The sequence below is a fragment of the Pteropus alecto genome, unplaced genomic scaffold (assembly GCF_000325575.1).
Source record: "Pteropus alecto unplaced genomic scaffold, ASM32557v1 scaffold157, whole genome shotgun sequence".
Classification (NCBI taxonomy): domain Eukaryota; kingdom Metazoa; phylum Chordata; class Mammalia; order Chiroptera; family Pteropodidae; genus Pteropus; species Pteropus alecto.
This window is the reverse complement of record NW_006440626.1, coordinates 1,404,185-1,428,890: the sequence shown is the minus strand read 5'-3', so window position 1 is coordinate 1,428,890 and position 24,706 is coordinate 1,404,185. Positions and strand designations below refer to the sequence as shown.

Genomic DNA, 24,706 nt, shown 5'->3' with positions numbered 1-24,706 from the left:
AATGAAGGGGCATCTTTTCTGGTTGGGTGGATCACGGAAGACTTCCAGAAGAAGGATGGGAGTTCAGGTTATAAGCCAGGAGAAGCTCTGTGGGGTTCTTGGAAGGGCTCCAACCCCAGATACCGAAGGCAACAATACCAGATGAGCTGTCATACTGAGGACCCACCAAAGCAGGGCCTCAGGGAGCAGGTCACGCTGGCCTCTGGACTGTGTCCCAGAAATGTGAGACATCACCGAATCTCCAGCCAAAGCGTGACCTGGGAAGGTGAAGAATTGTACCAAGGGAAGCTGGAAACGCGTTTGTCCTGGCGTCACTTCCCCTGTCCCTCATCCTCCAGGCGGGGCAGTCCTGGCATGGCTCAGAGGCTCCCCCTGCCCGGGGAGCGGCCCCGGTGGCTGCCGTGGCATCTGCCCCCGGATTTTTGGCATCGAGTCCTCGGACAGACCCAGGCTGACGTCGTAGGCTGTACGTGGAGAATCGAGTGCCTCGTAAACTGCACAGTGTGCACGTGATAACCACACCTGGTCCACGCACTGGAGAGCTGGGGACGGCCCCGGGACCCCGGCACGGAAGAGGCCCACCTCACATCCCCAAAGCACCGTGGCCCTCGATCGCCTACCTTCACGGAGACAGTCGATTGCAGAGAGGGAGAACTTTTCAAGGGCCAGAGATGATAATGCGCATTATCGCGATGACTTACGTGGCCGGGATGACCTGTTTTTTTTTTTTTGTGATCATTTTCCTTCTCTTGTGCTAATTTTACTCTCCTGCCCGTTTCTTCTTATCCTCACCCAATGGACTCCTTTTAGAAGCATCAGGCTTTTCGAGGTAGTCCCAAGAGTCACCTTAGGCCGACAGGAAAGAAAAAGCTCGAAACGAGAACCGAAGTCCCTCGGGAAGCGGGCCGGCTCCCTCCATTTCCCTGTGGCCCGGGTGTTTGCCCGTGGTTTTCCCCGAGGTCTCGTTTAGACGCAGCGTCTCCGCTGCCTTTCGGACGTGGGCTCGGGGACCCTATTTCACGGGATCTAAAGCAACTCCTTCTTCCTTCCTCCCGACCAGCAATTCACGGGAAGAACCTGGTGGCCACCCTCCACCTCCTCGTGTCCCTGGCCACGCACTTCCGGGCCCCGATCCGGCTCCCAGAGCGCGTCTCCGTGCAGGTGGTGGTGGTGCGGGTGAGTGTCCCCAAGCGAGCGAGCGAGGGGTCAGCGCGCCCGCGACTCTGCCGCAGAGGCACCGGGCTCCTCCCCTCCCCCGCCCCGCCCGCCCCGCCGTACTCTTCCTGCTTTATCCATCTCCATCTCCATCTTTTTCTTCTTCTTCTTCCTTTTTTTTCCCCCTCACCCAAGCAACTACGTCCTATTTTCCCTCTTGACAAAACCCATGTCACGCCCCGGATCTGAGATAGTGATTGGAGCCGGAACAATGGCGTTGATTTGAAGGGAGGCAGATCCAAAGGCATGGAGTGTGGTGGCTTAATTTTCCACATTTTGGAAGAGAACATTCGTTGCTCTCCGGAGCCCAGCCGTCGGAATTCTGTCCCCTCGAATCAGCTTGCTGCTCGGTGGAGAGGGTTGGGACCCGTGGCAGGGAACAGACGCCGCTGTGCGTTAGCTGTTTCCTGGCTGTTTCCCCCCGCGTTTACGGGGACAGGCCCTGCCCTGGCTTTGTGTGTGAGGTTTTGTCCAGCACACGTGTATTAAGCGCCTACTGTGTACCTGGCACCTCGCGTTGGTTCTCGGGGACACCGAATGAGGAAAACACACTCAGGGCCTGAGGGAACAGCCGCTTCTGCCAGGGCGTTGAGGGGACACCTCGGAGCCCGCACGCCCCGTGCGTCCGAGTTACTGGAGACGGCCGGCGCCACGCTCTCCTCTGGTTTGTCACCCGATCGGGCCCGTGGTCTCTGTGGTCGGTGAGGCCCTGGCTGGCTGTGTGTTTTCCGCAGCCTCCCGACCCTCCCCTGCCCTGGGGGCTTCGCCTCCACCGTGCTGGGGGACGTGCGGTCTCTGGCCTCGGGCAAGGCTTGCCTGGCCTTTAGCCCCTGTTCGCTTCCTGAGGAACGGTGATTGAGGCTGGCGGTGGTGACAGGGACAGGTGACAGGGACAGGAGGCCCCCTTGAGGCGGCCGACTGGGAAAGGCTTCCTGAGGACACGCGGGAGCGTGGCTCCCAGACCGCCTGTGCCAGAGCCAGGCCCCGCGAGCTCCGCGCAGCTCGGTAATTAGGGTGCGTCCTTTCAGCCTGCAGTTCGGTCCAAAGAAAATGTTTGGGTTTCGGGAAGTTTTCCTGACCCGGGTGAGCGCTGTCTGGCGTGTCCCCCCGCCCCCCATCAGGGTTATGGCCAAAGCGAGATGAGTCAGAGCAGGGGGCGGGTGGGGCCCAGGGACTGGCCAGCCTCAGGCCTCAGCCGGCCTCCTAGGCCTCCCCCGAGGGCCCCGGGCCTGTCCCTCCCAGTCCAGTTCTCCAGTCTGAGGGGAGCAGCTGCAAGGGACCTGGCAACTGGTGGCAGGAAGGCCGGAGGGCAAGGGCCTCCTTCATCGCCTAGCAGTGTGGCCTTGGGACGTGGCTTGATGTCTCTGAGCTGCTGGGACTGCCCCGTAAAACCGAGGTTATACGACAAACCTTTAAAATACGGAGCTCCCCGTGTCTGACGCCCAGCCCTGGGCCCGGCACGATGTGTAAGTCGGGGAGTGGGAGGTCTCCGGGCCTCCCTCGGGGGCTCTCCTGAGAACCAGGCAGCGCGAGGCTGTGACAAAGCCGCCGGCCGGCCCCGGTGGCAACTGTTGACTCGCGAGGACCCGCGGTGAGCGTTCGCTGGAGGCCGAGCTCAGGAAAGCTCGGGGAGCTTGGCTCTCCAGCGGTGTCCGCAGTGTCCCAGTGGGAAATATAAGGTCCCTGTCCCATGAGAGGTTCAAGTTATGAGGTGGTTGGGTCAGCCTGAGGTCCCGTGATTTACAGACTGCCCCGAGGACCACCCCCCGCCATCCTTGTCCCCTCACACCGTCCAGGCTCCGGGAGAGGCGTGTCGCACTCCGTGTCACTGTCCTAGGGCTGCTCTAAAACACTGCGGACAGGGGGCTTAAAACAGCAGGCGCTTATCCGTCGCTGTCGCGGAGGCCCGCGGTCCCAGGGAGGGAGCGGGCGGGGCCTCGCCCGGCCTCGCAGGCCGCGTTGTCCCCGGCGTCCTCACGGGCTCTGCCCGTGTCGTCACGCAGCCTCCTCCTTCTGTGTCCCTGTTTCTGCCTCCGTTCCCTCTTCTCGTCAGGAAGATCGAGGACTCACTCTAGTCCATCATGGCCTCGTCTTAACTAATCGCATCTGCAAAGACCCCGTTCTCCGATAGGTTTCCGTTCCGAGCTTCCGGGTGGGCACGACTTCTGGGGACGCAGTCACCCCCGGGCATGGGTGTTTCCTATTGTCGTGTTTGTCCCTCAGTGCTCCTCAGCTTTCCCAGACGTAGGATGTGGAGGGTCCCTTTGGGAGCTGGGGTGTTTCTCCTGAGACCCCCAAAGCTGCCGGCTCTAAGAGTGACATGGAGAACCTAGAGCGGGGAGGGTGGGGGACAGTTTCCAGCCACCAAAAGGGTCACCCTCCTGTGGTTACCTGCAGCCTACCACCGGCGCGGCTTGGACGTTCTACACGACTCTGTTCTGTCATCGTCCCCAAGGTGGTCTCCGGGCCCCTGGCCATCTACACATGGCTTCAGCTGCCCTGTCAGTGATGGCCTCTGTCCTGCCCTCTCTGCCCACTCAGTGCTTGTGTGTTTATTTGTTTCTTTGGGGGTTTCAGAAGCGGGAAGGCCTGCTGCATTCCAGCCATGTCACAGAGGAGCTGACCACGAGCACAGAGTAAGTAGCCCCCTGCCCAGCCCTCCAGGCCCCACGGCAGCCGGGGACCCAGACGTGTGTGGGTCATTGTCCACTCAACAGTCCCTCAGCTCTGGATGAGCTGTCCACGCAGGCCTCTGCCCCAGCGTTCCGCGCGCCACACATTCTATAAAGGGGTGTGTGTGTGGGCGGGGGGGGGGAGGGCAAAATAGCAGACTGGTTTGGCATTTGAATGAGGATTTTCAGATCTACTATTTCTTCCCAAATAGAAAACTAAACCAATATGTATGACATAGGAATCAGAACTTATTTAGGCTGCCTGAAATCTTTTCTGGGATGAGACAGAATAATAAACAAATAAAAATACGATTGATCACATTCAAAATCTCTTATAAGGAAAAAAAGGGTGAGGAGGAATTTAAAACACTGAACTTCCGTGTACTGAGCACGCCAACATCTTCAAAGTGTTTAATGTTAGAACCGAGTTATTTTCTGAAGCCTGTGGGCTTTTCACTCCTTACGTTAGAAGGTGAGCTTTCAGAATGTTGAGAGAGAGGGAGGGAGGGAGGGAGGGTGTTCAGATGTTTAGAGGGACCCATGGTCCCAAGGTGTCCAAACGAGAACTTTCCACTGACAGACAGGACCGAGCCATTTTTGTCCCTTGGATTAAAAACCAGAGGGCAAGTTGTTAAGAAGCCTAAAAGGCTTCCTATCTATTGAAAATAGCAAATCAAATGGTATATTTTGTGTGTGGTGTTTGGGGGCCCTTACGACCCCCTGTTAAGCATCTTTAAAATTCATGGCATTTGTGCCTCTCAACTAAACCTGTTTCGGAAGAAACTGAACATTAAAAACGGGTCGGCTCAGATAACCCGCCCACTCAGTTCATGGAGTGATTAATTACCGTGCCATGAATTCCTGTATGGTCTTTCAAAACTTGGAGCTGACACAGGAAACCGCTTTCGGCGTGGGAGCTGTCACGCGAATGGCAGGGACATGTGGCCTGGTGCGTGTCCACGTCTGTTCCAAGCCCATGGAGGGGAGGGGTGGGGAGGGCGGGCAAGGGACAGCGAGGAGGGGGCAGCTTGAGAGGAATTAAGAGCAGGGTGCAGGGTGGCGTCTCATCCGTGATTGTGTAACAAAGCACCCCGAACCCGAGCAGCTTGAGATGGCCGTCGTTTTATTGGATGACAGTTCTGCGGTCGGCAGTGGGCGCTGGGCTCAGCTGGGCCGGTCTTTAGCTAACCCGATGGTTGGTGACAACAGTGGTCCTCTCGTGCCTCTTGTCCTCGAGAAGCTTGGTTCTGAGAGAGAGGGGAGCCACGGGCACCCTGGACCTCCTTCTATGTCCTCGCCTTCTGTGGGTCAGAGTGAGTCACAGGACCATCTTGGATCAGGGGGTAGGGAGACAGACTGCCAGGGCGGGAGCCGCCAGGCCCATCCCAGTGGGGTGGGAAGACCTCCGCCATCTTCAGCCATCTCCCGGTGGGGAGGGCTCACAGCAGTGACCAGCACGCAGAGGGCCCTGCGCTGGGCACGGAGGCCGAGGTGTCTCTCCCCTTGAGAGCTGGCAGTCCAGCTGGTAAGAAAGGGTATGTCGTAGGAATGTGGGAAGTGCCGTGTGGCCCTAAGGGAATTTCAGGGGAGGGGAGCGCCCCAAAGTCAGGGTGGGGAGCGATTACCAGCAGAGGCCGCCCAGCCTCCTGCCTGGTCTCCCGACCCCGGCCCGTCTGCGTGGCCTCAGCCGGTATGATGGGGCCCCTGGACCACCAGCCGTCAGCTGACCCAGTGCTGACCAGGCAGCCCGCTTCAGTCCCCTGCAGCCCCCCTCCTGCAGCCCCGAAGATCCACCTTCTGCTTCTTATTTTAAAAACTTTTTAAATAAGGTCACACTTTTAATATGGTTGGAGGTATCATTCAAACAGACGGAAAGACACCGAGGGTCTTGAGAAGGGGAAGGTTTTCCATTTATCATTACAGAACTATGTGGAATCGTAGGATAATCACGAGTGAGCGCGAGCCTGGCCCACTTTCCGTTTCTGCCTAGCCCCAGCATTCTTCCCGGTTCCCTTCCTAGTGGCGGCTCTGAGGCCACCTCCTTCAGGAAGCCCTCCCTGTTTGCAAGCAGGAGCAGCTGCCTTCCTTTGGTTCCCATAGCTTCTCCTACATGTCAGTCACGCTGCGCACACACGGGTCGTGTGCAAATGTGGGCTTAGGAGTCTCTCTCGCCACCAGGCGTCACGAGGGCAGGGCCAGTGGGGTTCATTTCTGTGTCTCTGTGGCCTGCACATAGTAGGTGCTCAAGAGAATCGTGAAATGAGATGGAGCCAAACAACTTGAGTCTAGAGGGATTTGGGGATAAAATAAAGGCCCCCTTGCCTCTCAGGAAGGTAGCGCGCGGGAGGGAGCCGTGCGTCTGCACGTGCGACATCCTCAGGGAGGAGCTGGGCTTCCCTCCTTCGCGGTTTCAGCCTGGGCTGTGGCTCCGCTGGGCCCCTGGCTTCAAGGTTCCTTCAAAGTGTGTCGCGCCGACTTGGAAATGGGGCGCAGGCAGCCTGCACGCTGGTATCTTAAAGTTTACCAGTCGACGGCTGGTAAGACCCGTTTTCTGCTGAAATTTTCTCCGTGTCACCTGCACTCTCACGACGATGTATCACCCTCCCCGCAGGGGCACTAAGGGGAGGTGGAAATACAGACGGCGATTTGCTGGTGACCCTGTGCGCACATGCGGTAACCTAGGGAAGCACCTCCCGTTGGTTGGCGATCAGGCCCGGGGCAGAGTTGGTCAAAGTGTGGCTCACGTTAAGCCTTTCGACTGGGCATTTCGGGGCCCTGACTTTGGGGTGGCCCCCCCCCCTGTCGGCCTCCATCCTACTGCTCATTAAACCGTTCTGAATGACCATGTGACTCTCTCCTGTTCTTGTTTGCAGGATGATGATGGGTCGGTTTGGTAAGTAACCCCAGGGATGTGGCTGAGGGTGGGGCTGTGGGCGCAGGGCGCTTTGGGGCTGCCCCGGGAAGCCCCAGGGTTCACGCAGTCACATGGGGGGCGGGGGCAGCAGTCCCGGAGTCTTAGGGGAAGCGTGTGGTTCCCCGTGGGCCCCGCGCTGTGGCGTGTGGTTTGCTGCTCAGAGCCGGGAGGGGCCGAGTGCTGGGGGCAGTGGGGTGGAAGGTTGGCATGGTGAGGTAGAGGGCAGAGGAAGTCTGGATGTGGCACGTGTTGTGACCAGCAGGGACTGGAACAGAGCGTGGGACCCGGACACGAGGGAGGGCGGAGGCGTTGGCTTGAACGTAGAGCATAATTTGCCGGGAGAGAGTTTCTTTATAGGATATACTTTCATATTTCGTCATTACGCCTCGAAGTCTCCAGCTTAACAGACCTCCTTAGAGTCGGGCGGCCTTGGCTCTGGTCCTTCCCCTCTCTGTGAGTCCAGGCCGTGAGCCGATGACGTGGGGTACGAAATGAGTGCTCTCACTGGCCTGGGACCCAGCCCTCTTTCTACGGGGTGGTCATTACTGTTGGCTTTCAGCGGCTCTTCCCCAAGAGCTGTCCCCTGCCCCATTAAAGCCCTACAATCCCACCCTCGACTCCACCAGGGATGGCAGACAAAGGGACAGCGTGTGGCAGCGTTTAAACCCTCAGGGCTGGGGGGCCCTGGCTGTCAGCCGCAGGCAGAGGCAGCCTGAGCCAGGCTCACCGCTTGGGGGAACATTCCAGAACAGAAAGACCCAAATACCATGTTCTCCAGTGAGCTGGAAGGTGAGCACAGCTATTAGGAGGAAAAGTGGAAACCAAATAGAAGCTTCCAGGTGTGCCTCGGGAGCCAGACAGCCTGGAGCTGGGCCCGGAGCTGCGGGGCCTCCGGGGCCTGTAACTCAGGTTGTTACGGGGACTGAATTCTGTATTCTCGAAGGTCTTGAACCTGAGAAAAGGCAGCAATTATTTGTCCCTAAGCTTTCTTAAGTGGGCTTTAAGCTGGCTCGGGACATTTAGTCTTCACTATTTTTTTAAAAATAGCAGCTCAGTTCTTTTTAATGTCTTTATTATTTTTTTTAAAAAAAAAGCAGGGAGAAAAGACAACTGTCCCTTATTCAGCTGCTCAGGACGCAGATCAGCGGTGGGGAGTGCAGCTCACGGGGCCGGCGTGGGCGGACAGGCGTCCGGAGTGGACGGGCGTCATGGGCAGCCTGGCCTTGCCCTGTGTCTGAGTGCAGGCCTGTCTGGGGGTGCAGTGCACCTTCCGTATGGCGGGGCTCCCACCCCCACAGATTGCAGAGGCACAGAGTGGGGCCCTGAGAGCATTTTAAACTGTCGTCTGTGGTTTTCTGTTTGTCGTCACGTCTGTGTTTGGGACAGGCCCGGTTTGAGGTTTGGGGAACTTGGGGCGAATCGGTCCCACTGGGGGCTGTGGCGGAGGGAGTGAACACTGGGCGAGCAGCCCGCGGCCGTGCTGTGGGCGACCTCCAGGGTCTGGCGCACAGGATGGCACCTCTGGGTGAGACGCAGTGTGGAAAGGACCCAGCCACCGTGCTGGGCAGCACGGGAGACAGCTGGGCACGGAGTGGGGGCGAGGGAACCGCGAAGCCCGTGGAGCGAGCCCCGTTCCTGTCCAGGCTCTCGCCTGCGTGTGAGATGCAAACAGGCTATTAGTGGGTGGCAGGCAATTAGTTCCACCCCCTGGTGGCTTTGCTGACGCAAACCCCAGGTCTCCTGGTTACCCAGATCCAGCCTCGGGCGCAGCGGGGCTGCGGGGGGCGTCTCCAGCCCCCTCTCGCCCCTGCCCTGCAGAGACAGGCCCTCCCCTGGTGCTGGTCGCCTGCTGGCCCCTCCACTTGGTTCCTGGGCACCGTCCTTGGGGCCAGGCTTCCTAAAGCTCCCCTGAACCCCTCACTCTTCTCCTCATTGCCCCTCGCCTTGGTTTAAGCCGCAGCCACGGCCCTCGCAGTGGCCTCCGAGGTCCTCGCCTGCCCCCTGGCCTCCTGGCTCCCCGCGTGGCCCTTCCTGCGGCCCTTCCTGCCCTCACACTGCATTGGTCTGTGCCTACAATGCTCCCCTCCTGACCGCCTGTGGCCCACCCCCTGGGCTCCTCCCGCTCTGGCTCCAACTTCGCTTATCAGGGGGCCCTCCCCGACCCCCACCCGAGTGACCACCGCTCTGCTACAGGGATTGTGTCGCTCCGCTCTGTTTTCTCACCCATCCTGACCGCCTGTGGCCCACCCCCTGGGCTCCTCCTGCTCTGGCTCCAACTCCGCTTATCAGGGGGCCCTCCCCGACCCCGCCTGAGTGACCACCGCTCTGCTACAGGGATTGTGTTACTTCGCTCTGTTTTCTCACCCGGAGCCCGGCCATATGCCCGGCAGACGCGAGGTGCCCGGCAGTCTGGGGGGCCCGACCTTTCCCTCCTCCCCTTCTCACGTGGCACCTTGACCCGTGAGCGTCCTGTGGGCCGGACCGCGTCCTCCTCCACGCCCATCGCCCGCAGCAGCCAGCATCCCAGTCGCTGGCAGGCCCTCCTTGGCTCATGTCACCCCTGGGCTTTGCGAGGAGCCGTGTCCTGGGCCTCAGTTTGTCACCTGAGCGCACTGAGCTGAGGGGGGGTCTGCTCTGCCTGCCCTCCCCACTCCCTCTCCTCACCCCCCGCACCTCCTGATACCATCGCTGTTCTGGCTGAGGTGGGGTGGGAGGCCCTTCCCTCCCCAGGGGAATTGGGGAGCTGCAGACTGGTCTCCATGGCAACGGGTTTGCTGGCTGCCTTTCTCCACAGGCGGCCCCTCCCCCTCCCCGGGCCCATCCTGGGCGGAAGGGAGGGGGGCTTTATCCCCCCCTCTCCCCTGTCTCCTCGTAACCCCACCCCTCCCCCCACATCTCCCCCTTTGTCACATGGCAGCCATTCCCGGTCACCTCCCTCTGGTCACCTCACCCTGCAGGACCTGACCCCTCTTGTCCTCCCTCACAGGTCACACTGGTGGCCACACTGGGTCCCTCGTGTCTCTCTGTACTCTCTGTACCCTCGGGTCCCCTGTGTCCACGGGCCCCAGACTCGGGTGCGTCCAGGGACCAGGCTAATAACGTAAAAAGGGCAGTGGCTAGACTATCGAGGGATAACGAACGGGCAGCTGCCCCTTGGCCTCTGTTGGTGGCAGTGGGGAGTGGTGGGGTCTGGGACCAACTGCACGGTCCACACCCCACTTCCGTGGGTGCCCGTTGATGCCAGGTGAGAATGTGGGCTCGCTGTGGCCCCAGCGTCCAGTTCTCCAAGAAAAGCCAGAAATTCAGAACTTAGGGATAAATCTTCCAGTTTAAAAAATGTCAACTCAAACAAAAACAGCTTTATCTGGACCACACTCCCCAAAGGCTGAACTTGACAGACACCGGCACGCTGTGGTTGACTCGGCCCCTTCCTGTGTCCTTTCCGGCCTTTTGGGGTACCCGACCTCTTTGTGCCTCCTTGGTTTACCCGTCTGCGTCCAGTAGCCTGGGCCCCCTCCCTGCTGATCTCGGTGGCTGTCCCCAGGGGTGGGCGGTGAGGGCGGAGCAGGACAGGAGGGAGGTCTCACGGACCGCGTGCTGCCAGGCAGTGTGTCCCTGTCCTCGTCCCCTCTAACTGCTACCCGCGGTGAGGGAGGGGCTGTTTTCGACCCCCCTTGGCCGAGGAGCAAGCAGCTTCAGGGAGAGAAGCCGCCTGCCTGGGGTCAGGGGACTTTGAAGGCGGGCGACCGGGATTTGAACCCGGACCTGTTTTCGTTCCCAAGGCCTGGCACGCAGGGCGCAGGAAAGGCCCACCCGGCCGTGTGACGTTGCTCCGATGCCCCCTCCTCGCGCCCTGACTGGGAGCCCAGCAGTGGCCCAGCTAAAAATACCCGGCTGACGTCAAGCTCCGCTCTGCTCCTGGGGTTCTTCTCAAGCTGCATTTAAAATTTGTATTTTTGCTTTGTAAAGATTAGCTTTTTTCCCCCTCCTTAGCAGACTGTCTTATTGAGAATAATCTGACTTAGAAGATTATAAAAATAATTTACAGTTGCTGCGGTAGAGAGGCTTCTGCAGGGCTGGGCCTTTGGGTTATCCGCCCCAAACACGCGCACGCCCCGTCCCCATAGTCGTGTGTGAACCCATCTCACACGCACACATGCGCACACACACCCCTCAGGCCTAGGAGAAGGCTCCCTGAGGGGCCTGGGGGTGTCAGCTGGCCCCCTGCCCTAGCAGCGACTCCCCACAGCCCTGCCTCCGCCCTGCAGACCTCAGCCCTCCCACGGGGGTCCAGCCTGTAGCAGCCTCTGTCTTGCTTCCATGGGACCCCACAGCAGCACCAGGCTAGAACCAGGTCCCCGGCCTCCAGCCACCCTGCGCCTTTCTTATCTCCCAAGAGCCGTGTTGACTCGGTGCCAGGGGCGTCACTGTACGAAGGGCAGGGGCCGGTCCTGGTTAATCCGGAGGGCAGGTTGGGCTGAGAGCGGCTGTGGGATTAGGCTGGGGCTGGCCTTGGAGGAGGATGGCGGGGGACACGGTGGCCCTGCAGATGTTCCCACAGAAGGGGACATGTCCCCTGAAGAGAAACCGTGGGGCAGGGTCCCCTCCGGCTCATGCATTTGTTCTGAGCACTGGCCGTGGGCCCTTCATTGTCCGGGAGCCGGAGGCAGAGCAGGGAACCAGCAGTGTCGGCTCTGGGACGCTGACAAATCAGGCCACAGTCATTAAGCACTGTGAAGAAAGTCCGGCAGGGTAAGAGGACACATAGTGACGGCGGGTGCTCTTCCCCGTGGTCACGGAAGGCCCTTCAGAGGAGCTATATGGGAGCAACCTGCAGGAAGGGGGGGCAGGTGGACAGCAGGTGCGAAGGCCCCGTGGTGAGTGAGTGAGGAGCAGCCGGGAAGCCAGTCCGTGGAGTGAAGTCAGGGAGGGCCAGCGTGTCGGGGGGTGACCCCGAGCCTGTTGGGTCCCAGGGGCCCGAGGGAGGGAGAATGAACTTTAAGAGCGATGAGACGTGGTCGGAGAGTTTTAGGCGAGGCAGGGATGGGGAGAAGGCGAGAAACGTCCAGTTTACACTTTACGAAGCTTGTTCTGCCTGCTGGAGAGAACGGACGGGAGGGACGAGGGCCGGAGGAGGGAGCCCGGTGAGCTGGAGGCCAAGGCTTCTGGGCCGAGCCGTGGCCGATGCGCTGCCGGGACTCACTGGTCCACAGGAGTGCGGGGGGAAGGGCGGGAGCAGGGAGGCCCCGGCCGGGGCCGTGGTCGGGACGGAGGTCCACGGGCTCCCTGTGTGTTTCATGTTGGAAGACAAGCTGGAAGGAGCCCAGAGCATCTTTCCCTGGACCTTGTAGGGTTCAGGCAGGAACCGGACGAGTCCAGGCAGGTGTGACCGTCCCGAGGGGGGGACGCTGCCCCTCCCCCGGGGGGCGGGGCGGGAGCTCAGCATGTGTCCGTAACCCTGCCCCCATGTCTCTGCATGTCACACAGAGCGTGACGCCTTCGACACCCTGTTCGACCACGCGCCCGACAAGCTCAGCCTGGTGAAGAAGGTAAGGACTTTTCCACAGCGCGGGCTCCACGCTGGGAAGGTGGGGAGATCGTTTGAAATCTCTGCAATGTTTGCCACATGGATTGAAGTGTAATTATAGTCAAAACGTACCTACAGTGCATAAAATTAGCACCTTTTAACTCCACATCTCCGCTCCCTGGGTGTCTTCCCGCCGCCCACCCGCTTCTGCTGAGTGAGCGAGGTCCCCAGCCAGCGGTGGGCGTGGGGCTCTTTCCTGCTGGAGCCTTTTCTGCAGTGTGGGAATGTTTCTAAGCATGTTCACCTGCTGGCTGTCGCTGGCCTCATTGCCAAGCTGCATTCACGAACTGCCCAGTAAACGAGCCTTTGCCGGCACAGCTGTCCTGCGTGTGGACGTGGCCCATTTGCCCGTAGGCAGGAGTGTGAGGGACAGGCCCCCGACATCAGCCCAGGCAGCCTGCTGGTAAACCTGTGGATGGAAAAAGCCTCGAGCTTCCGGGGGCATCTGGCAGGAAGGCTTGTCCTGCGGGGGGAGGCGAGGCTCGCCTCGCTGCACGTGGACTTGTCTGAGCGCCTGCAGAAGCTTACTGGGGATGGCCAGACGGCTGTGCTTCCAGCCTTCCTGCGAAACCTGAGGAGTGATCGTTTCTGCCCGAGACCCAGGAGAGAGTTCTAGAACACTGTCCTCAAACAGGTTTCTTACCGCAGGATTTCTCAGGGTCTTTAATATACTAACATGCGTGGAATCCTCCAAGCAGCTCAGTAAGAAGCGTTTTTTTCCCAAACTTGTTTGTTGATAGTGACATTTTTTTGGGATAGAACACATTACCTTCCTGGGGGACCCGTTTTTGGAAAATGATGGTCCAGGCTGGGACAATGAGATGGTTAGTTTTTGGCAGCACTTTGCAAAAGGCCAGTGGAATGGTCCCAGGGGCCCTAAAGGGCGGAGCCGTCTGAGCCTCCTGAGGTCATGAGGGACACACCTTGGGGCCTCGAAGCGGGCCCCACTCCCAGCCCAGCCATGCCTGGCCTGCCCACTTACCAGCTGTGTCACCTGCGGCAGATTATACTTGTCTGCCTCAGTTTCTCCATCTGTCAAGTAGGTGCAGGCAATCCCCACCATGGGGAACCGTGACAGTAAAGTGTGACCAGGTGTGTGCACGGGCCCAGCGCGCGACCAGCCACCGGTGTGGAACGTGACATCGCGGGACGTTAGCTTCCGTCTTTCAGGAGAAACAGCGCTCATTCATTTTTCGAAAAGACATTTCGGTCGCTGGGACCCTAGCGATGAACTAGACAAAATCTTTTCATTTGCCTGACAGCTTCCTGCTTCCAGCCTGGCCCCTCCGCACCCCCACAGGGAGAGTTGCTGTGTTAGGGGCTCCTCGTACCCCAGAGTAACCTCAGGGGGGTCCTGCCCACCTCTCCAGCTGTTCCTGGGGTCACCCCCTTCTACTCTCTCCCATCCCACCCACATCCGGCCCCGGCATCTGGCCACGGCCTGGAGACGCCACAGGGTCTGCACATAATGTTGGCAGAGCTGGGCACCTGCTCCGCCCACCCCGCACCCCAGCCCGGCCCGGCTCGAACGTTTCCCCCCAGGACTTCCAGGGAGCCACACGCCTCTCCTGGTCACTCAGCCACCCTGCCCCTGTCGCCCGTTTCGCACGCTCCGCCATAGCTCTCGATTTCTCCGTCGCCTCCCCTGGGCGTGCGTATGGAGGATTAGGAATGTCGCAGGCTCTCCAGGGCCTGCCTCTGTCCCGCTGCCTCTGCGTCCCCAGCACCGGGCACAGCGCCTGGCCCGTCGTAGCCGCTCTGCAAATTTGGAAGGAGTGAGGAAGTGACATCATGTCCGGAGGTGGGGTGGGTGGGGTTGCTGATGCTGATGAGGTTTAAGCTCCCCCTAGGAAGCCTGGGTAGAACGGGCCCTTTGCAAGGGGCGTGGCCCAGGCGGCCTGTCTCCCGCACGTTTTTTGTCATTCAGGGCTACGTCTAGGACACATGTAAAAGTTGAGCTCTCTTCCGCCGACAGTTGCATCCTTCTGAAGGGCACGGGTGTGTCCGCGTGTGCGCACACGGGTCGACACGGGTCGGCACGTGGAGACGCGCGTTCCCTTCTCCAGCTGGATGGGTTTCGTTATTCCGTGAAAACCAAAGGCCACTGCAAGAACATCTCAAACATGCGCCTTCTGTTTCGGTCAACGGATGAGGACAGCGTCTCACAGAGCCAGCGATGGCGCGGTCGATCCCTTCCCTCGGGGGAGGCGGGGGGGGCGACTCTCACGGCTCCCGTGTCTCTTTGCCTTGACAGTCTCTCATCACCTTTGTGAACAAGCACCTGAACAAGCTGAATTTGGAGGTGACGGAACTAGAGACCCAGGTAAGCGGCGTCCTGGGCTGAAGGGCCCTCTGTCCTGCGTTGCTGGCAGCCAGCGCTCGCTCTGATCCCGGGAGGGCCCTGTGAGCGAACCTGGTGCCATCGCGTTCGTGACAGGAAGGCCCGCCCGGTGGCTGAGGTGGCTCCCGCGCCAGCCCCCTGGCCTCTCTCAGACTCTCCGCCTTCATTTCTCGGGGCTGTCGGAACAGAGTGCCACAGACAGCGGCTGAGATGGCAGATGTTTATTCTCTCACGGTCTGGAGGCTACAGGTCCCAGCGTCCCCAGAGCTGGCTCCTTCTGAGGCTGAGAGGGGCAACCTGTCCCAGGCCTCTCCTCTGGCTTCCGGGGGTTTGCTGGTGACCTTGATGCTCGTGGGGTCGTAGGGGTAGCTCCCCGATCTCTGCCTCCGACTTCGCGTGGTGTTTTCCCCGCGTGCACGCCCGCGTTCCAGTCTCCCTTTTTGGTCAGGACATCGCCATGTTGAATCAGAGCCACCCTCCTGACCTCATTTAATGATCACCTCGGTAAAGACTTATTTCCAACAAGATCACATTCACGGGGACTAGGGGCTAGGACCCCACACACTTTATTGGGAGGGGGACACAGTTCGACCCATAATACCCTCCGAGATGCCATACCGCCCCCGCATCCGAGCCTGTGCACGTACAGGCCCCTCGGTCTAGAATGTTCTGTCCCCCCGGCTTCTGCTCTCGGCTGCCGTCCTCACCTCGGAGCTGTGGCTGGCACGTAGCAAAGTCTCACTGGGCATCCCTCACGTGCCTGTGCACAGGATGCCGTTCCTGCAGGAGGTTCGTAAAGTACGGTTGAGCCTTGAACACACGGGCTTGAGCTGGACAGGTCCACGTATACGTGGATTTTTTTCCCCAGGAACTATATCGGAAGCGTTTTTGGAGATTTTCTTGCCGGCACCAAGCAATCCTGTTGCTGCTGCTTTATCAGTGCATGATTGTTGCACCTGTCAGGGAATGTGAATTTCTCTTTCCCATTATCTTCTCGTTTTCGATATCGAGCGCTAGTAATACATGTCACACCTGCAGCGTGCTGCGTCACGTAAGGGGATGTCGACGTCGGAAATGATGACTCTTGTAAACAGACGACGCTGACTCATGGCGTCGACAAATACAGCACAGCAACGTGAATGTTTCTCTTTCTCATGATTTTCTTAACGTCTTTTTGCTACCTTACTTTATTGTGAGGATGCGGCATACACTATGTGGATTTTCGGCCCCCTCTGCCCCCTCGGCCCCCCCACTGTGCAAGGGTCAGCTGTATATCCCCACCCCCACTCAAAATGAAAGCAGCACTGTGAAATATGTTTTGAGCACTCGGCAAGCGTGGAGGACAACATGTAATTTCCCCAGGATTAGCTGGGGCTGGACTTCCGAGCTTTGCGTTCTCGGATTAGCTCTAATGCACAGCTGATCCTTCTTAAACCCTTGGGTGATTGCGTTCATCCGTTCTCTTTCTTTAACTTTTCTCATTTGCTTTTCTAATTAAAAAACTAATTCAGGTTCATTGCAAAAATGTCTGAACAGGCTGATAAGCAAAACAAATAAAAATCATCCGTAATCCTGTCACCCAGAGATCACTGTGCTGGGAGGTTTGTTCCAGACCTTTTCTCTACATCGATAGCTGATCGGGAACAGCGTGGGTCTGCATTTGAAAGCCGAATGGCCCGTTTTTAATGTGTGTATTTGTGCATCGTTTGCAACTGCATTTATTATTTTTTGCAGTTTACTGATATTGCACAGTTAGCCTCTGCTTCTTTGCTGTTTGCTGTAGTAACAGTCCAGAAGAACTAGCTGAAAAGTCAAAAGCTTCTGTTCTCCCTCCCGACAATCATCCTCCCCAGGGGTAACACTATATCATGGTTGGATGTATATTTTCCTGGATATTTTATATGCATACGTGTATTTTTAAAATGACAGTGGATCGTATGGTACAGCTGTTTTGTAATGTGTGTTTTCTTACAAATACATTGTGGGCGTCTTTTTGTGCGCGTGCGTGTGTGTGTGTGCGTGTGTTTCTGTCTCGTCTTTTCTCTGCGGCCTGGTCTGTCTTTCTGTGTTTGTCACTTTTAACAGCTGCCTTCTATTTCATCGAAGGCTGCTCTGTGTTCCATTAAACCCATCCCTCATGATGGGGCGTTTCCCGCTCTTGTAGACAGCAGTGCAGTGAGCATCTTCGTGCCTCGTGGGTTTCCTCAGGATCAACCCCTAGGAATAGAATGGTGGGAGCAGAGGGAGTGACGCTGAGGGCCCGGAAGGAGTGACCACCGGAAGCTCTCACCGCAGAGCTGAGAAAACACTTTCCCGGACCTCCCCGCTGGCAGCTCCCAGCTGTCGCTTCTCAGAGGAGCCCACACAGCAGTGTTAGCAGCAGACGTCTTAGACTGAGACTCCAAACTTAAATTTGCATTAATATTTATTTACTCAGTGGCGCCCATGTTTTTCCTATCACTCTACTATATAAAGTAATATCCTAAAAGTGTTTTTAACCACCGGTTCACCAGAAGGCATCGTGGCCACAGAAATGCAATTGCGATGGAATCCGGTATCTTTATAAATACGTTCATCATCGAAGTCAGAGACCCGGGTTCAGATTCCTGCCCGGAGGGTGCGTGTATGCATGCGTGTGCGTGCGTGTGCATGAGTGTGCGTGTGTAAGGGTGCTGTCTCTCCTTTTTAAAGCCACTTGTGTCTTCCGGGCAGCCTCCCAGCTCTGTGATACGAGCCAGTTACTTAGACTGCCTGGCTTTCTCTCTACACATGGAACTGCAGACTGGTGAGGCTTAATGGAGAAAAATGCATCTAAAGGTCACTATCGATGATGGAGACGGCGATGGTGGTGTCTCTGGGAATCCGTGGGCCAGGGGTGGGTTAGAAGTCACTATCGATGATGGAGACGGCGATGGTGGTGTCTCGGGGAATCCGTGGGGATTTCCGAGCTAGGCGCACCCCTGAGCAGGACCTCCTGCTCTGCGTTTGTGCAGATGGGGCACCCCACTCATTGTGGGTGAACCACCACGCTCTGCTTGGCCCTCACTCTGCCGGGCGCCTCCTTTCCTTCCCGTGTCTTCCTCCCTTCGGTTCCCATCTCTCCCACCGTCCTGTGACGTGGTGGGCCAGGGGTGGCTAAGAAGGTGCCACGGAAGTGAGCGGACTCTCTGCCGGTCTCGGCGTCTGGGTGCAGCAGCATTGGGTGGTGCGGGTGGGGTCTTCATTCACGGGCGACCTCTGGTTGTCTGCAAATGGTCGGTGTGGACGGGAGGGCCAGTGTCTTGGGCACGCGGGCGTGCTGTCACTGGGGGAGGATGCCAGTGCCTTCCGCCAGGGTGGACAGCGAACGGCTGCCTGGGGTACACGTGATTCTGGCTTTAAGGAGAGGGGCGAGCAGTGCCTTCACGACACGGGAGCACGAGGCTCGTGACACGCGGACCGCGGGCCGTTTACCCGTCAGATCGCATCAGGTCACCAGCCCCGGACGCCCCCCACCGCTCGCCCACCGCCCACAGGCCCCTCTGCTCCCGGCTTGTGTCTCAGCTTCCCCTCCGTTCCCTGGGGACAGCGTGTTGTGCTGTTGCATGTGTGCGATTTTGGCTTCTCATCTTGAAATCGGGGGCCTGGCAGCCCGCCCGAGACGGCGGAGGGGGCGGTCATTGTTTTGAGAATGAAGTGTCCTCCGTTCTCAGGTTCTCCTGTCACCCGTGTGGGTCGCTCGTCTCAGGAAGCGAAAGGCCCCCTGCCCCCCACCCCCCGCTGTCCAGTCGTCTGGTAGAACTTTCTCGAATGACGGACACGTTGTGTCGTCGCACCGTGCAATACGGTGGCCTCTGGCCACCCGGAGCCACCAAGCGCTTGACATGTGGCTAGTGTGGCTGAGCTGATCCTGCATTTGGGTAATTTTTAAACGATTGCACTTTGGGCGTTCTGGAGATGGGTTTGCACGACCGCGCGGATGTGCTTGAGCAGACGGAACCGGAGCCACTTAGAAACGGTTAAGATGGCGAATTTCACATCGTGCGTAATTTACTACAGCAAAAAAGGATACGTCTGCAGCATTCAAGGAAAGCCGTTTTCCGTTTCAATAAGCCCAGGTGGCCAGTGGCTGCGGACTGGACGACGCGGCTCCAGCCATTGGAGGCTCGGGTCCTCACGCGTCCTCGCCCCACAGGGGACTGTGGCGAGTCCGGGCCCCTCAGGGACGCCGTCTCTGTCTTCCGTGGGGGTGGCTGAGGCGTCCCTCCCCCTCCAGAAGCTGCTCTGCCACCTTGGTCTCTAGCGCTTTGTCTGCAAAAGGAGCAGCTATGCCCTGTCCTGGCTCATGGGACAGGGGGCCGTCTGCCAGGGAGCAGAGGCTGTCGTCCTCGGTCCTGGCCCCTGCTGCGGGTGGGAGGTGGTGCTGGGCCCGGTGGCCGGAGAGGGGTTAGGGAGCTGGAGCAAGGGCTGCAGTCCGTGGGGCTTTCCCCCCAGCGCCGACCCCGCTGTTCAGGGCCCAGTTGGGATGGACACTACATGCTGGGTACACACAAAGGCTCACCGTCACCAAAGCTTGAGGACGAGAAAGCTTGTCCTGTGCCGTGAGCATAGTGAGAAGGTGGCACTTGGACAGCTGACGAGTGAGCAGGACAGGGCTGCAAACCTCGAACCGAGGCACAGGGCCATCGCGGGCTCGGCTTAGTGCCGCTGACACCGCTGGAGCCCTCGGTGTGTGCTGGGTGCTCCCTGCCCACCCCGTCCCTGATCTGCACTCCAGCCCTGAGAGATGGGAGCCCGTGTCGTTCCCCAAGCCGGCAGTGGGGGACGGGCCCCGCGGCCGGGTGGTCCGGTCCCGTAGCTGTGGTCCAGCTCCAAAGGCACACGGTCACATCTGGTCCTGGTGTGACGCTTTGCGCCCAGGCCCCGCTCCTGGCTGCAGGTGCTCTCACCTAAACCGGACATGCGCTGTTTTGCTTTAAAATGTCTTCGTCCTTCTGAGTGGATGCATAGTGCTCCCTGAGTCACGCACCAGAAGCATCACCGCGTATTCCTCTGTAGTTTGCAGACGGCGTGTACCTGGTCCTGCTCATGGGGCTGCTGGAGGACTACTTCGTGCCCCTGCACAACTTCTACCTGACCCCGGACAGCTTCGACCAGAAGGTACGTGCGCGTCTGCGTCGTGGGAGCGCGTTCTTCAAATGTAACGTGGCATGGCACGCGGGATCGGTTAGGCGGAACCCCTTGGGAAATGAAAAAGCCGTCGGCCGCGCCCGGCACAGCCACAGGTGGGGTGTTCCCTTTCGGGTCTTCCCCCAAGACGAGATAATTTTAACAATCGTGGTCAAAGGCCAGTAGAGTTGCCAATCTGTCCCCCGCTCAGGCCACGTGTATGTCACATCTCGTGCCTCCTGCTGCTTGACGGCCTCCCAGACGCCGTTTCCAGGCGTGGCAGGAGCCCCGTGGAGTGCCCCGCCCCGGCCACGTGGATGTCACATCTCGTGCCTCCTGCTGCTTGACGGTCTCCCAGACGCCGTTTCCAGGCGTGGCAGGAGCCCCGTGGAGTGGCCTCGACACTGCTGTCTCCTGTTCCCCACTCTCGTGCCGCTCGTTCCTACTTTTCCCCTATGAAAACAAGCATCTTCTTGAATGTGTGTGTGTGTGTGTCTGTGTGTTTGTTTGTGTTTCATTCCTGTGGATTGTTTCTAGGAAAATCCCTTCAATAGGATTGCTTGGATCAAAGGGCCTGACCTGTACACTTGGGTCGCTTGTCCCCGGTGCCATTGCCCTGTGTGACTGAGCGCTTGGCCTCCCGCCCGGGGCCTCCCCAAGTCCAGCCATCTGGCAGGAGTTAGTGCCTCGCCTTCGGCAACTTGGCGCGTGGACCGACCATATTGCCTGGACGCACGGACATCTGTCATTCTGTTTTCTCAAAGTGCTAGACCCGCGAGTCCGAGCGGCAGACGAGCGGTGGTGACAGCCAGAGCAACCCCCGAAAACGGGGCCAGTGTCTATCAACCCGCCCGCTCCCGGCGCCTGGCAGGCCCTTTGCACCTGGCCAAACGCCGCTGCCGTCTCGCCGGCCGCGATGGGATTGGAGCAGATGGGACAGGTCCCGGCGCGTTAGAGTCCACGGTCAGAGGCGTAGAGAGCAGAGGGAACCAGCAGAACCGTGGGACCTGGCCAGGAAACGCGGCTTTCCTGTCGTGCTGGCAACGGGGACACAGTTCGGTGAAGAGGCTCATGAATTTCCGGGCCCCAGGGGGCTGGCTGCAGAAGCGTCGTTTTGGAGAGAACGTTTCTTGGTTCAAATTAATAAGCGTGCCGGCGAGGACAGTGAATTTCGCCAAGGCGGTCTGGAATCGGGCTTCCCACCCCCCGCCCCACACACAGGCTCTGTGCAAATGGCAGGGGTGTCCCCTCCCAGCTGCGGCTTCCTCCCCTTTGAAACGACGATGAAAGTCTTTGTCTGTCACTGCCTTGGCCTGGGAGGCGCGAGGCCTGTTCAATCCAATTTTGCCTCTGAATGGGAGCCACGAAGGGAAGGCTGTTTTAGGGGACAGCGTCCAGCGCGGTGCTGGCCCGCTCATCCTCGAGAACGGGCACCTCTGGCCGTGGCTCCACGGGCATCTGGGGCTCGCCTCCTCGGAGGATGCTGGATTCTGGGGGATCCTTATTGGGCCCGTTAGCCTCACCCCCGCAGCCTCTCCCCTCCCCTCCCAGAGAGCGCTGGGCATCGCAGAGCCGCTGGGAAGTTCTTCCTGAGCCGTGACGTTTATCGACCACCTCACAGGCGGTGGTGTTTCCCCACTGTGTAGACGGAGCCCACTTCAGGCTGGTCCCAGGCAGGGCGGTGGTGACATGATGCTGAGTCCCTCCCAGGGGCCGAGGCCCTGAGAGGCGCCTTTGCCCCGGCACCCGGAACTTCGCAGCAGCAGGAGGAGCCCGAGTGGGGTTCGGTGACCGAGGCCGGGGACACCGCGGGCTGCGTTCGTGGACGACTGCGTGGGGTTAAGGGAAAGCATGAGGCGGGACGGCTCGGACTCTTAGGCTCCTGCAAGCAAAGGAAAGACGCTCCTCGAACTGTCCCGGGGGCTTGGGCACCACTCACGGTTTTACGGCCACCGCGAGCGTCTCCCTCTGTGCTGGCCGCGTTGCTAAGTACCTTGGTGCCCATCGATCGTCTTTCTGGAAGGTTCTCCGGTGCCTCCCTCTCTCCGGAGTGGACTGTGTCCTCGGGACTTGGAGGTTATTCCTAGAAGCAAATGCCAGAAAGGGCTTTAGCTTCCAGGTCTTTCCCCTCTGTCTCTGAGGAGGGCGAGAGACGGCCGAGGGTCACAGGTCAGCTGGGGCGGAGCCGGAAGAGGCCATTCCTGTTCCAGAACCCTCTATTCTCTCAGCTGGACGGGTTCTCGAAAACCCTTTTTATGGCTGGCTCTTGGACTGTGGCATGGGGCTTGGTGTGTGGCCCGGTCCTCACTGGCCCGGGGTCCCATTCTGCCGTCACCGTCAGGGAGGGTGGCCCCAAAGCCTCGTCAGGAGTCATCCCCTATTGCGTCCGCCCTGTCTGGGGTCTGGGCTCGGGGGACACATCTCTGCTGGGGCACGAGAGGTGCTTGGAGGTGCAGGCGAGGCCCTGACGGATAAGGAGGGGGGTGGTGGCCACGTCCTGTCTGGTGGTCTCCTCAGGCTCAGAGGAGCAGAAGGAAAGTCTCGTTTCGACATCCGTCCCTGTGGGAGCAGGTGGCTCCAAGCAGACGGACTGAGAAGGCAGTGACCCCCGAACTGTCCTCTCCGTGGGGCAGGGTGGGTTTCACGGCCACACCATGCTCGGTGCTGAGTAGTTTTGAGAAGCCGTCTCTCCGCTGAGGTCTGAGTGCCAGGCGTGGACATTCTCCCTGCCGGTGACCTGCCTGTGCCCAGGCCCACGGGAGAGGCAGCGGGAGGACGTCTGTTCCCAGGCCGGGCTGGTCATCTAGCCCTGACGCTGCTTCCTGTCTCCCCGTCTTTGCCGTCCTGTCTCCACCTTGACCCCCAGCCTGCCGTGTGGGTGCAGACGAGACAATCTGGATGGTGGCGGGCAGAGGGTGGAGCGGGCACTTGCTCAGGGAGAAAGGCCTGCTCTGTGCTGGGGACAGTGCCCGGGGAGGTGTGCCTCTGAGAAGTGACTCGTCTTCCCTGAACCCCAGCTTCTTTATCTGCAAAATGGGGTTGCCGTCACATCTCATCGTGCGGATGGGCCGGGGCCTGGAGCGGGGCAGGCACACGGGGACCCCTGGGCCCTTGAGGGCAGGCTCTGTGCCTTCGTCCCTGCATTGCCCAGCCACCCCCGGTCACTGGCGAGGGGTGTAAGGCCCTCGGCAGACGTCTGCACCTTCCCTCCACCCACCTGTGCGTGCACTGGGTGCCCTGGGGCCTTGCGGGCCTCGTGCTCCTTCTGTCCATGCTCCCCTCCGTCCCTGTCCTGTCGGAAGGGAAGCAGTGGGCGGCGGTGGGCCTGGGGCAGCCTTGCCGGGCGCTAACTCTTGCATCCTTGGCAGGTCCACAATGTGTCCTTTGCCTTTGAGCTGATGCTGGATGGAGGGCTCAAGAAACCCAAGGCCAGGCCCGAAGGTAAAGCCCCAGCCAGGTGCCCTTGGGGAGGGGCAGGGCGGGGAAGCGGGGTGAGGCCCTGGGTCTCTGAGGTGTCTGGGAGGCCCTGAGTGGGTGGCTCGCAGGTCAAGCTTTGCCGACACCAGCTCCCCATTCCCCTACTCCCCCATGCTCTTGGTTTTGGGGACCAGGCCACCAATGCTAGTTCTATAGGAACCACTTGACTCGGAGGCTGTGGCCTCTGCCCACGGGCCTCAGGGTTGAACTCGTGTCCAGGAGCCCGGGCTTGGGCGGGGGCCGTGGTCTCCTGACTCGAGAGCACATGAAAGGCTTGCTGCGGTTTAATGGCCCAGGTGGCCGCCAAAGGGCGGCGGGCCACGTCCCTGCTCCTTGAGCAGCCCTCCCTGGCCGCTGTTAAGTGATCTGTTCTGAGATTCTCCGAGTGAGGGGGCATCAGAGTCTCGGGAAACTCAAAGAACAACTTGTGATTCGGGGGCCGTGGGGGGCCCGGCAAGTCCCGTTTCTAACGAGCTGCCAGGGGACACAGATGCTCCTGGTCTGGGGACCCCTCTTGGAGAATCCCAGCCCTGCAGTGACAGCAGGAAGTCTGGGTGGGATGATTTCCTTACCCTCCACACGCCCACCCGGGGAGGCTCACCAGCCACCATTTAAGGCCTATCCGGGGATGGGATGTGACCGTTGAGCCACAGCCCTTTCTGTCACTTGTCTGAGGTCACAAGGTATGTGAGGACAAGAACCAGACACCCGACTCCCAGGAGGACCGGTCCCCTTGCCACCAAAGAGGGTGGCCCAGACTAACTGGGCTCCAGAGGGACCTGTCATCCTGTAAGCGCCCTGCGGCAGGAACCACGTGCCCCACCTTGAGGGGCGGGATGGCAGCTGCCACCCTGCCCTGTCCCTGGAGGCCTGGTCCCGCTGCAGGCCAGCGGCCCTGCCCCAAGTTGGCCCCTGGGCGTTTGGTTCCCGGCAAATATCCTTGGCTGTGGCAGATCCCACACCACATAGACGCCATCGGTCTGCGGACTTGTCCTGACGCTAACCCTAGAGGGGACGATGGAGCACCCTGTCCTGGCCACCCCAGGTGCTCATCCCGCAGGAGACGGCCTTGGTTCGCCCCCTGAGGCCCGCGTCTGGGGGCAGCGCTGCCCAGTGCGTCCTGGATGTCTCTACAGAGCAGTACTCCACGACTGACCTGGCCCCTGTCCCACGCGCCCCCCAGGCGATGGCACCAGGGCTCCCGGGGACCTATCTCGTCCCCGCCGACCGACATGCTCTCTGTTTCGCTCTGCAGATGTGGTGAACCTGGACCTCAAGTCCACCCTGCGGGTTCTCTACAACCTGTTTACCAAGTACAAGAGCTTGGAGTGACGGCAGACCACGGCGGGGAC

The 24,706-nt window shown here is 59.7% G+C and overlaps 1 protein-coding gene and 1 long non-coding RNA gene across 4 annotated transcripts in view; both read left to right on the top strand.

The window, feature by feature from the left end:
* Positions 1–24,706, top strand: part of PARVB (parvin beta) — a 79,110-nt gene extending 54,404 nt beyond the window's left edge. For all 3 annotated transcript variants that reach the window (XM_015593567.2, XM_015593568.2, XM_015593566.2), the window contains exons 6-13: positions 1,061–1,176; positions 3,793–3,851; positions 6,761–6,780; positions 12,289–12,350; positions 14,643–14,711; positions 19,767–19,868; positions 23,246–23,318; positions 24,610–24,706. In XM_015593567.2, the coding sequence (XP_015449053.1) occupies positions 1,061–1,176; positions 3,793–3,851; positions 6,761–6,780; positions 12,289–12,350; positions 14,643–14,711; positions 19,767–19,868; positions 23,246–23,318; positions 24,610–24,686 (578 nt within the window). In that variant the 3' untranslated portion in view covers positions 24,687–24,706. The remainder of the gene's footprint in view (positions 1–1,060; positions 1,177–3,792; positions 3,852–6,760; positions 6,781–12,288; positions 12,351–14,642; positions 14,712–19,766; positions 19,869–23,245; positions 23,319–24,609) is intronic.
* Positions 14,719–16,672, top strand: LOC112484218. The gene is made up of 2 exons (XR_003047941.1): positions 14,719–15,518; positions 15,598–16,672. It is a non-coding gene; the product is annotated as an uncharacterized LOC112484218 (long non-coding RNA).